Source organism: Andrographis paniculata, unplaced genomic scaffold, assembly GCF_009805555.1.
Source record: "Andrographis paniculata isolate CXL003 unplaced genomic scaffold, ASM980555v1 Contig66END, whole genome shotgun sequence".
In the NCBI taxonomy this organism is placed as follows: domain Eukaryota; kingdom Viridiplantae; phylum Streptophyta; class Magnoliopsida; order Lamiales; family Acanthaceae; genus Andrographis; species Andrographis paniculata.
The window spans coordinates 4653818-4665705 of NW_026137602.1; the positions used below are offsets into that span (position 1 = coordinate 4653818).

The 11888-nt window shown below is 34.5% G+C and overlaps 2 protein-coding genes across 3 annotated transcripts; one reads left to right on the forward strand and one right to left on the reverse strand.

Moving 5' to 3' along the window:
• Nucleotides 1-556: 556 nt before the first annotated feature.
• LOC127263106 (receptor-like serine/threonine-protein kinase ALE2) lies at nt 557-6314 on the reverse strand. Of its 2 annotated transcripts, none has more exons than XM_051292063.1 (10): nt 6052-6314; nt 5195-5230; nt 4993-5103; nt 4819-4911; nt 4017-4106; nt 3572-3943; nt 2621-2914; nt 2145-2537; nt 1811-2054; nt 557-1378 (listed from the first exon to the last, which is right to left on the reverse strand). In XM_051292063.1, exons 4-10 carry the CDS (start codon nt 4901-4903, stop codon nt 721-723), a joined length of 2136 nt encoding a protein of 711 aa, XP_051148020.1. In that variant the 5' UTR covers nt 4904-4911; nt 4993-5103; nt 5195-5230; nt 6052-6314; the 3' UTR covers nt 557-720. The 2 variants fall into 2 exon arrangements, with proteins under 2 accessions (XP_051148020.1, XP_051148019.1); XM_051292062.1 differs by lacking the exon at nt 6052-6314 and adding an exon at nt 5490-6021.
• Nucleotides 6315-9464: 3150 nt separating this feature from the next.
• LOC127262728 (NDR1/HIN1-like protein 6) lies at nt 9465-10624 on the forward strand. Its single transcript, XM_051291523.1, has one exon. The coding sequence runs from the start codon at nt 9608-9610 to the stop codon at nt 10385-10387; it is 780 nt and encodes a 259-aa protein (XP_051147480.1). The 5' UTR covers nt 9465-9607; the 3' UTR covers nt 10388-10624.
• The last annotated feature ends 1264 nt before the right edge of the window (nt 10625-11888 follow it).

Sequence of the window (11888 nt, forward strand, 5' to 3'; positions counted from 1 at the left end):
AAATTAAAATTTAATTTAATATTATGTAAAAACAAAATATATTTGATGTTATATTTTTTTAAAATAAATAATATCAAATAAGCGAAGATTTATTATATAAACAAAACTGAACTACTTCGAAATTCCATGATCAGGAAGACAAAATTATTTATAATTTATTTAAAAAATCTATATTGTAATACTTTTTGGACTTATATTAAAAAGTTTTAATTTTTAAAACTATTGCACAAAATCACTTAAAATTTGTAAGACTCTCTGGATATTCTCGAAAACACAAAGTAATCTCAACCAGTTTATAAATTATAGAGAGAATGATACAAACTTATCAAACTATAGCAAGCAGTGGTTTTGGACAGTCGAACATTGGAACCACGGAATTGCTTCAGCTGAGGTTAGTATAAGCTTTTCGATATAAACAGAGCATGTCGATTACGTTATTTTTACAATGTTCTTGGAGTCGAAAGGCTCCACGTTATCGACTGGCGAAAACACACAAAAACATCACCCGATAACAAGTAAACTCCGAGCTCGATTTTCGCTATAGAAAACAGTACCGTAATTCATCTCCAATCTTATTATAAGCAACAATAAACTTCATGTTCGCAGCCCATCAACAAGATAATAACAGAAACAACGATTCTCAGGTATTTTCGACATCGAACGAATTGTAAACTAGAGGCAAACCGAGATAGAGTTTATTGTTCGTTACCTAGTGTGCGATTACAGTTTCGTCGAATGCTCATGCTCGCTCATGCTGCCTCGGGAGAGTCGGAGACGCTGCCAAAACGATCGCTTCCTCTCGACTTTCAGAGGAGCAGAATTGAACTGCCTCCGAAAAGACTCGGATCCCTGCTCGTGAAAAGCTACCGATGCACTCTGTAAATCGACGGCTGATAATGCGACTTTCCTGTCAAAAGTCGAAGAATCGCGTCTCTCCAGGTCGTCAACGAGCTGCGTCGATAATCCGACGATGTTCTTGTTCTCGACGTCGATTAAGAACTCCTGGCTGCAGCTCGTCGAGACAGGCTCTCTCGTGTCGTCGAACTCGTTGCACACCAGCTTCAAGGCTTGGACTACTTCGCCCATGAACGGACGGTGAGAGACTTCGGGCTGGACACACATCGATGCGATTGCGGCAACTTTCGAGAAGTTTTCGAGAGGTACTTCTGGCTTTAGAGCTGGATCGACGATCGTTTCGAGGCCGTCTTTTGCTGCGAGGAGCGGTCGCGCCCAAGAGACTAGATTTTCTTGTCCCGGTGGCTGTGATAAGTCGACTGGCTTTCGTCCGGTGAGTAGCTCGAGAAGAACGACGCCGTAGCTGTATACGTCGCTTTTGACGAGGAGATGGCCCGTCATTGCGTATTCGGGAGCCAAGTAACTGCGGAAAAAAGTTCGAAAGAACACACATCATTAATTATTATATAATCAACCAAATAGGAATCTTGCACGTGAATTATGACAAATAAGAGTTAGTAAGACTCGAACACGGGACATATTTTACGACTCTGAGAAGCTTTTAAGTGAGACAATTATTTAACATAGTATCAAAGCCACGACGTCCTGTGTTCGAGTCCCTAGGAAGAAATTGATCAGACAATTACCCAAAAGTTCTCATGATGTGAGTCCAAATGTGCAAATTTGCGTCGCATACGAATCTTGCACATGAACTATGACGAATAAGGGTCAGTAGAACTCGAGCACGGGACGTTCCGACTCTGATAAACTTTAAATGAGACTGTTATTTAATATGATATCAGAGCCACGACGTCTCGTGTTCGAGTCCCTAGGAAGAAATCGAATCGATGATTACCCGAAAGTTCCCATGACGTGAGTCGAAATGTGCTTGTTGCCTTCTTCGAGCGCTGCTCGAGCCAAACCGAAATCGGAGACTTTAGGAGTAAAGTCATGTTCGAGTAAAATGTTGCTCGCCTTAAAGTCTCGGTGTATGACTCGCGGGCTCGAGTCCTCGTGCAAGTACGCCAAACCGCGGGCCGAACCGAGCGCAATTTTCATCCTCGCGCACCAGTCGAGAGGACTCGCTTGGCTATCGGCTCCTGTGAAATTCAACGGAAATCTGACATATCTTATAACGACAACAATGGTGATAGAAACGATGAAATGAATATTTGAACTCATATACCGACCGTGTAAATGAGATTCGACGCTTCCATTAGGAACAAGTTCGTAGACGAGGCATCGGCATTGATCTTCAGCGCATATACCGATTAGTTTTACTAAGTTTCGGTGATGCAGCCTCCCGAGCATCTCGACTTCCGCTAAAAACTCGCGCCCGCCTTGCTGATCTTCTCTCTTGAGAACTTTCACGGCGACCTCCCGCCCGTCGTCGAGAACACCGCCGTACACAAGTCCAAACCCACCTTCGCCGAGAATTCTCGAGGCGTCGAAGTTATCCGTGGCTCTCTCGATATCCTCGATGCAAAAAATCTTCGCAGATCCCGTGCATGCCAGAAGACTAGAACTGAACGACACTGACGCCGAGCTCGGCCTGCTTCTTAAAGTCAGCAATCGGGCGCCGCCTGCAAATGTTTGTCAAACGCCTCTATAATCGATCGTCTTGTCGAGAAATTTAATCGAAATTTAGCTGATATGTAAGCCGTACCGGATGGTTTTCGATCGGAGGAAATTAAAGCTAGGTGACTTTGCCTGTGCGGCGTTGTGCGAGATCTGTATTTCATCGAGAGCAGCCAAATAAACACGATGAACAGAGAAAATGCAATCACGGAGGATAGGACGACAATGATGATCGTGTTCTTGCTGGAGTTGGTTCTCTTCCTCCTCGGAATGTCGACTCCCAATGGCTTCATTGGTCCATCGTCATTGCTGCCTCCGGGATACCGTTGGCTGTCAATTGTGGCAGAACCGGAGATCGTCGAAGGAGGAGATGGCGGTAGACCTGCGAAGTTTTCGTCGAAGTGAATTAAGAGCAACAAAATGAGTACAATGGAGGTGACCTGAAAACTGTTAAATAAATCGAGTAGCTTGCGAACTAAGTTAATTCAGCTTGTTAACAGTCCGATTCGATTCGTTTATAGAAATAAACGAGTTGAGCTCGAACTCGACTCGTTGGCAGCTGAATTGAATTAATTAGTAATGACATACTCTTTCTTTCATGTAAAATTATGCTCATTTAATCGGATATAAATTTAAAAAAAGATGGGAAAAAAAATTTACTAAAAAAGAAAACGGAAATATTTTTTAATAATGAAAAAAAAAAAACAAGTGGACATAAATTTGGATGAGAAAGAAAGTATCGGTATTATTTTATATATTTATATAATGTAATATATATATAACTTTTTTTATGTCAGAAGCTACACAAGCTCGAGTTCGAGTCTTACGACCCGAGCTCGAATTTGAAATCGAGCCGAATTCAAGCCACTATTTTAGCTTGAATTCTAAATGAACCAGATCGAACCTGTACCGATAGCATGTTCGAGTTGACCTCAAACAATAAATACATAAGCTCAGCTCGTTTAACACTTCTAGTCGACATCAAATGCCTATTACCTGGATATCAAACATATACGACTTCATAAGCTCCGAAAATTACCTGGATATCGAACATATACGACTTCATAAGCTCCGAAAACAGAGGCCTTGATCGAGAATTGTCTCCTCCAAAACTTTGTATAAATCAAAAACACAGTCGCTGCGTCGAATGTGCCGTCGAGAGGGACCAAGTTAATGAGGACAGTGGTTTTCTCGAGCTGTTGGTCCGCAGCATCGGCTCCCATTATGCGAACTTGGCGACGATCCAATGGAATCGCAGTAGAAATTCCTTCGGCAAGCTTCGAGACCAATGGGAAGAACATGTAGAGAGGAATATCGAACCGCAATCGGACTTCGATGGGCCACACGCAGGCGCAGGGCGCGCCAGGAGGCGTGTACGTCAGTGGCTCCGAGCACGTTAAAGCCGCGCATTCTGATCAAGAAAAATTTCGAAGAAAATTCATGACACGTGGTGATGATACTAAGCTAACTCATTGATTCCATACCTTGATTAGGAGGAGGCGATGGTAATATCATTCCGTTTTCATCTGTCGTATGATAGTTCGTCGGAGATACCGCTGGCGAAGGGCCGGACACTTGCGAACACACGTAACAAGAACTGATTAGTAATTGCAGATGTTCAATGACTATCTCATTTAAAAGTTTGATTTTGTAGAGACGTGCATCGTTATTTTACACAAAAACTTCCTTTTAACAAAATTTTTCAAATTTTACTATTTGAACTCTGCATTATATTTTTTTTCTCATAAAATATCTCATGAAATATTATGTTAATATCAAACTCAAATCAAAATTTTCCAAACCAACTCCAAATAAATATAGGAATTTTGGTATTGTTCATCAACAATAACTTTTATAAGAAAAGGATCCCATCAAATATCTATCATTACTCACAAAATATTACATCAAACACTAACTTTTTGGGAATCGATCGGCTGTTGATTCGATCAAGTCAGGATGGTGCTTATCTAACCAGATCGGCATACTATATAGTTAATCAGCGTATATTTATACATATCTCAGCATATTTATAATACAATACATATTATATTATAACTCAACATATGTTGTACTATGTGTAAATATATACGGGTTATGTGTATGACATATGTTGATGCAGTCAAATCAGCAATCAGCACTATACTGACTTGGCAGGATCATCACGTGATCCGCAGCCTAACATTTTACTATTTCCAAATTATTTTAAAACTCCAAAAGTCCCTGTCTATGATCAGAGATGAAAATACTAATGGAAATATCGAATGGAAAATGAACTTTGTTGTGTACCATATACATGATAAGGTGGAATTGCATTTGCCGGCAATGGCAGCTCTCGGCGCGAAGAAGGAAGGGAAGATGGAGCCGGCGCCATTGCAGGGCCTGCGCGACAAGAAAAAGCAATGTACTATCAATGGCAGTAGAAATATCGAATGAAATAAACTTCGGGTTCCAGGAACAGACCCCGCCATGGATTCGAAGCTTTAGGTGGCTCAGAATCAGCAATGTGGTGAATTTTCTTCCTGAAGTGATGGTTTCTGAATTGTGAATTTGTTTCTCTGACTGATCCTTTCTCTGATCATATCAAGTTTAACAAGAGCATGAACTTAATTTCTGACACTTTCGAAAATGTGATCTCAACAGCAAACAGAGAAAGAAAAGTTACCATTCTGCAGTAATAAAAATCTTGGAAGATGAAGACCTGCAAGAAGTTCATTTTTGTGCTCAAATTAAAATTGCGATTCACCATAAGAAGTTAGGAATCATAAATTCTAATTTTAAATGAAGTTTAAAACCTCATCTTGCAGCTAAACAGAAAACTGATCAAACTTAATCAAATATGATCGCATTCATAGATTATCCAAAGTTCAAACTTTGCAATACCCAAAAACTTCAAGAAAATCAAGAAAAATCTTAAAAGAACAGAATTCATAAACATAAATAGCAGAGAAGAGTCTCACCAGCAGATTCTTGAAATAACAGAGAAGAGAGAATCAAAGAGAATTCAAGAAACAAGAAATTGATCAATTGCAGCTCCATATCTCCCAATCATCAATGGCAGAAGATCAAACATCTTCCAAAACCACAACCCATTTTAAAAATCTTCAACAAAAAAATCTTTCACAGACACCCACCAATGGTACTGCACAACTTATGGCCAGACAGTGAAGCAAAAATGGAACATAAAGCCCTGTTAGGTGTAAGAAATAACTGTTCCTTAATTTTACACGTTGTGAAACAACTTTTTTTTCTTTTTTCTTTTTTCTTTTTTTCTCTGTGTTTGAGTGTTAACAGTGAAATAGTATCTATCCTCTTCTTCCTCACTGCTAAAACTAACTGATCGACAAGAAAGGTAAAGGAGGAGGAGCCAGCCAGCAACACACCCTTTCATAAACCACTTTATCGAAAGGAGATAGAATTAAAGCCAGCCCCCATGAAAAGACAAAGAACAAGATTTAACCCCAAAAACAATTTTAAAAAAATGAATCTTGGAGAGGGAATAGAAGAGAGAGAGTAATTAACCTGTAATAAATGTTGATGAATGGCAAATGTCAACATACCAACAGTTGAAGAAAGAGTCGAAAGGCAGTGCAGTGAGTGTGCCCCATTGTCAAAAGCTCTGCAAGAAAGAAATCAATCAAAAAACCCTAATGGAAATTGGAACATTCTCTCTTCCTTATGATTTGATTGGGCATTTATTAATCAGAAAAGGACACTGCCAAGACCTAATCTAAAAGGCCAATTCACTAAACCCTAATTTTGTTTTAATGGATCATCCATTCCCTCCCATCCACTAATATATATTTTTACACATACACATAAATAAAAAGATCCAATCTTTGGTCAATTTTCTAAAAACCCATTATTCCATATATATATATATATATATCCTAGTAAGAAGCAAGAACATTGTAGTGAAAGTCCACACAATGAATTCCATTAATTGTGATGGAAATGGTGACAGGTGAAGCAATGAAGTGAAGGGGAAATGGCAAAATGTGCCATTAAAACTCAATGAATGAATTAATATTATTGAAGGAAGAAAGGATATTATTGAATATTGAAGTTAGGACTTGGGGGTGGGGTGGGGTGGGGGTGTGTGGGAAAGTCCCCACATGTCAACATTAGGTAGGTGGTGTAAGAAATTTGGTGTTGGATATGTCAGACTCTCTTCCTATTTTATCATTCTTATAGAGTTAGTGGTGATTAAATAACTAATTACAATCACACAAATTTGTTTACACTAAATTGGGCATCAATTTTTCAGTGTTTTATTGGAATTTGGATATATTTTAATTTTTAATCCCTTTCTTGGAAAAGGGCTTTGCTCATAATTTCAAAACAGATTATTTTAATCTGAGAGCTGAATTTGAACTTAATTCATTTGTGGGAGAACAGTTATCTTGAAATTTCAAGATTCCAAACAAGTTTTCTCTATTATGGGGTGTGTGTATTTCTTTTCAATGGAGATTGGGGTGGATGATTTAGATTTTATTTAAATAATACTCTTTCCGTTTTAAAACTATAGTCTGGATTGTCTTTGGCATGAGATTTAAAAAATATTGATATTATATAGACAGTGGGTAAAAATTACTGATAAAAGACATTTTTACCCTATTGTGAGTGTATTAGTGTAAAAAGCAGTGACAATTCTGTATGGAAATGAGACTATTGTTTTGAAACGGACAAAAATAGTAAACAAGACTATTGTATTGAAACAAAACAAGTATTTTATTTGATATTTTTAATCTAATTTTTTTATATCAGACGAACCATAGATGGGTGACGAGACCTGTAAACTTTGTAAAGGTCGTGAATTTGATAAACTCATGAACTCAAAGTGACGAATTCAACCACCACCTGACCATCCTTACGAAACTGTAAGTTTATGTCATCACTCAAATATCAATTTAGTTTTATTCTTATATATTTTTATTTGTAGATTCATATCACATATGCTTCAATTTGATCAGCTAAATTTATAATATTTTAGACTCTTTTAGTATTACACAAACTCATCAATCAATGTAATACTATTTTGATTTAATCTACTTTATAAAAAATATATATTTTCAAACAAGACAAATGAGAAAGAAAAAAAAAATTCTTTATTCAAAATATAGTGCCTAATATCTATTTATATGATACATTGAATAATGATTTTCTATTCAATTTTTAACTATTTTCAAACTAATCAAAATTCTCTTAAATATAAAGTTGAAACCGTTTAAAATTTGTCTAAATCTATGAAATTATAATTTAAATATATAAGCTTATTTGCTCAATATATTTTTTTTCGATACGATTTTCAAGATATATATATTATTCTCTTATAAAAATTAATATTTAATATAAAATATTATTTTTTATATTTTTCGATATAATTCTTTATATATATATATATTTTTTTTGTATCTTATTTAGAAAAGTTCTTCAAACTAAAACAATGAACATACAAACCCATTGTATATGTTGAGCTAATAAGAAACTCATTATATTTAGTAATTTTTAAAAAATTGAAAGAATTTAGTTACAAAAAAAATTGGTAGAAGTTCAATTAAAGGCATGATTGTTTGAAAGTAACTAGAGAAAAGATTGGTATAGACAGATATTATTGCCTGATGAAAACAACTACTACCAGTTGGGGTTGTCGGTGGAATATACTAATATTCTTATTATTATTATTATTATTATTATTATTACTATTCTCTCTATTATTTATTTATTTATTTTTATTTTCCATTGGGTGACACAATTCAACTACCAAACTCTATGATTGAAGTATGAACTGAGGCATGTAATAATTAAATTAATTTATCCATCAGTATGGTGAATTTATTATTTATTAATAAATTAATATCTACTCTGTAGCAAAAATAAATATATTATTGATCCACCTATGTATTGGGCGGGCTAATTCTAGATGTTATTGGGCCTGTGCAATTAGGCCCATTTAGGTCTGAGGCCCGCCAAAAAATCATATTAGCAAAAAGTTAGCATCACCCTCTAAGATTGTAAGTGTTCTTATTTATTTATTTTTGTATTTTAAAAAAGCTACAAAGAAAATAGGAATAATCTTGATAGACGAAGGAAGTATAATTTATATTCTTTAAAAAAATTAAATCAAATGTTGGTTTACATAATTTACATTCAAATTATTGTATTGAAAATAATTTTCTTATGTAAAATATCATACGCGACATACATTTTACTTAGGGTGTAAAATAATATATTGTCACTGAAATACATTTGTATTGAAAATTAGGGTGTATTTGTTTTGTAAAATAATTAGAATAGTATATGAAATTACATAAGTAATATAAAAATAATAAATATATGTAATATATTAATTTTTGAACTAAATGTTTGGATTATTTTTGCAAAAAGAACACACATTTATTGATTGCCCCAAAATATTTACAAGCTTCAGAATACAAACAAACACGACCCTATGATTTTGGCTTAACAAAACAATTTATAGAGTTTAATTTTTTAATTTTTTATTTTTTGCTTTCAATTAAAGTCAACATCACATGCATTAATAAGGTAACCATTTTTACTATAATAATAATAATAATAATAAAATTAAAATGTGAATGACCGATGATAATAATAATATGTATAAATGAAGAAATGTGAAAATGGATGTTGGGAAGCAAACATCCTTTTAGGTTAAAAATCACTCGCAAGCCCAAAAATTAAATTAAATAAAAAAACGTAGCCTAATTTCACAATTTGTGCAAAATCACTAACCTAATTTTGACGTTGACCAAAAACCTAAAATACGAAATTCCCCATTTCATAAAAACAGCCAAACGCGGTCTTAACTGCTAGCTATTCATTAATTGTTATTAGGCTGTATTAGCTAAGCAGTTGTTGTCTCCATTTTCGCCTATACATATATATACATATATTTCTGTATATCTCTGTATATATTCTTCTCTTCTTCTCTGTCACTTTCTCACTCATTGCATCTCTCTTTCGCTCTCTATACGTATAGGTTATATATATATATATTGTGGAAATTAAAAGAAGTTAATTAGGGCAAAACAGAGAAAAAAAAATTAAAATTAAAAAGATGAATGACAGAGTGTACCCATCGGCGAAGCAGGCGGCGAACGGCGGAGGCGCGGCGGAGAACGGAGGGGCAAATTCGTCATTTCCGGCGAACAAAGCTCAGCTATATAACGCAACGCGGCCGGCGTACCGCCCTCAGCCGCCGCCGCGGAGAAGAAGCCGCAAAGGATGTTTCTGCGCGTGCTGTCTCTGGACGACCGTCGCGATTCTGTGCTTAATCTTCCTCGCCGCCGTCGCCGGAGTGGTGTTTTACATCATTTACCGACCTCACCGGCCGTCCTTCTCGGTGAACAGTCTCCGCCTCTCCAGATTCAACCTCACCGACACATCTGTAACCTCCAATTTCAACATCTCTGTAACCGCTCGAAACCCTAATAAGAAGATCTCCTTCTTCTACGATCCGGTAACCGTCAGGATACTCTCCGGAGACCTTGAAATAGGCGACGGAGCTTTTCCGGCGTTCGCTCACGCCAGGAAAAACGTGACGACGCTGAGAGCGGTTGTTTCGAGTTCGAACTCTCCGATTCCCGACGGGACCGACATATCCTCTGTGAAATCGAGCCTGAAGAGCAAAAATCTGCCGCTGAAAATCGAACTGGAGACGAAGGTGAAGGCGAAAATCGGCAAAATCGAGACGAAGAAGTTGAAAGTGAGAGTGATCTGCGACGGAATCAAAATCTCAGTCCCCGCCGGCAAGGCGGCGACGGCGACGGCGGCGGCGACGACGAACGTGAAGTGCAAAGTCGATCCGCGAATCAAAATCATCAAATGGACAGTTTGAGAATTCGATCGATTCTATTCCAGGTGTGATAAATATTTTTATTTTTATTTTTATTTTTATTTTTTTGGTATCTAATATTTGGGAAATGAACATTTAATTTTGTTGGCTTTGTTTGGTATATGATTGTCATTACTTTAGGAAATGTTTATTTTATTTTATTTTTATTTTCAGTTGTGAAATATTTTAGCATTTGTGACATTTCATAGATTAAAAATGGAAATCTGATTGGAAATTGAAGTTTATTTTTTATTTGAATTTGAGTTTTTATCTCAAAATTTTAATTAAAATAGTGCTTTAATATAATCTTTATGAAAATTAATAAATAATAGTATTTTTATATAAAAGTAAAAGATAAAATATAAGTATTATATGAATTTTATTTAAAAATAAATAAATAAATTATTAGCATTAGTTAGTATAAGAGTAATAAAATTATGAAAAAAGTAAAATTATTTACTATGAATAGATCATACATAAATTTAAAGAACAATTAAAAAAACAAATAATAGCATAATTAATTCCGACAAAAATATAATATTATATATAAAAGAATACACATTAGAGTTTGTTATCACTATTTTTATTAAACGTGTAGGTCTTTTTTATTCATTTATTAATTAATTTTTTATTTTAACAACTATTAAATATCTTGTAGCACAAAATCCAATTGATTAATGAGATATTTATTGAAAATTTCTTTCTGTTGAGTTGAATTTATTGCATACCTAATTATGGGAATTAATTGCTGAATTAATTAGGTTGACTTTATAGTTCATTGTAATTCTTACATTATTATTGTTTCCTACAAAAATTGATTTCATTATGCTTCTCTACGAATTTCCTAGGATTTGTTTGGCCTCAATTTTAAATAATGTATTATTATAATTTAGTTTACACTAAAACTAATAAATATTATATATATTTTCACCTTTTTTGGATTGAGAAAATTCTGTGATTTTAAAAGAAAAAAAAAATGAATAATTCCAAACCAGACTTTAGATAAATTAAGTCAATCTCCAATCCATCAACTCCATTTATTCAGTTTTAACTATTATTTTTCAAATATTCAAAATTTCATATTATTTTAAACAATTTTTTATATTTATAATTTAAAATAAAAATTTTAAAAAATTAAATTTATAATTTTAAAAATTAAAAAAATAAAAAATAAAGCAACGCAAAAAAATGGCGTTGAATTTGGCATCGGTTGTCTCGAACCGACGCCAAATAAGTTAACCCAGCGCCATTGGAAATGCTTTTAGAGCTCGTTTAAAATTTACTATTGTGAATAAATAAAATCATGATTTAATGTAAAACTTTTATTAAAAAATTGATAAAATTACAATTTTGGTAAAGAAGAGTGAGTAAAGAAACTTACTATAAATGAAAATTCATTGAATTCTTTGTGAAGAAATTTTAGGTAGCAATAAACGAGGCAATGAAAATTTTATTGGTTTCTTATTTGTTTATTTTTTCTATATTTTTTTTTAAAAAAATCAGA

Excerpts from the sequence above, each read along its gene's own strand:
- LOC127262728 (XM_051291523.1), top strand. The coding sequence starts at position 9,608 with ATGAATGACAGAGTGTACCCATCGGCGAAGCAGGCGGCGAACGGCGGA.
- LOC127263106 (XM_051292062.1), bottom strand. The coding sequence starts at position 5,568 with ATGGAGCTGCAATTGATCAATTTCTTGTTTCTTGAATTCTCTTTGATT. Across the intron at positions 5,231-5,489 it reads GTTATTTCAAGAATCTGCTG|GTCTTCATCTTCCAAGATTT; the intron begins GTGAGACTCTTC and ends AACTTCTTGCAG. Across the intron at positions 4,107-4,818 it reads TCCACCTTATCATGTATATG|TGTCCGGCCCTTCGCCAGCG; the intron begins GTACACAACAAA and ends TGTGTTCGCAAG.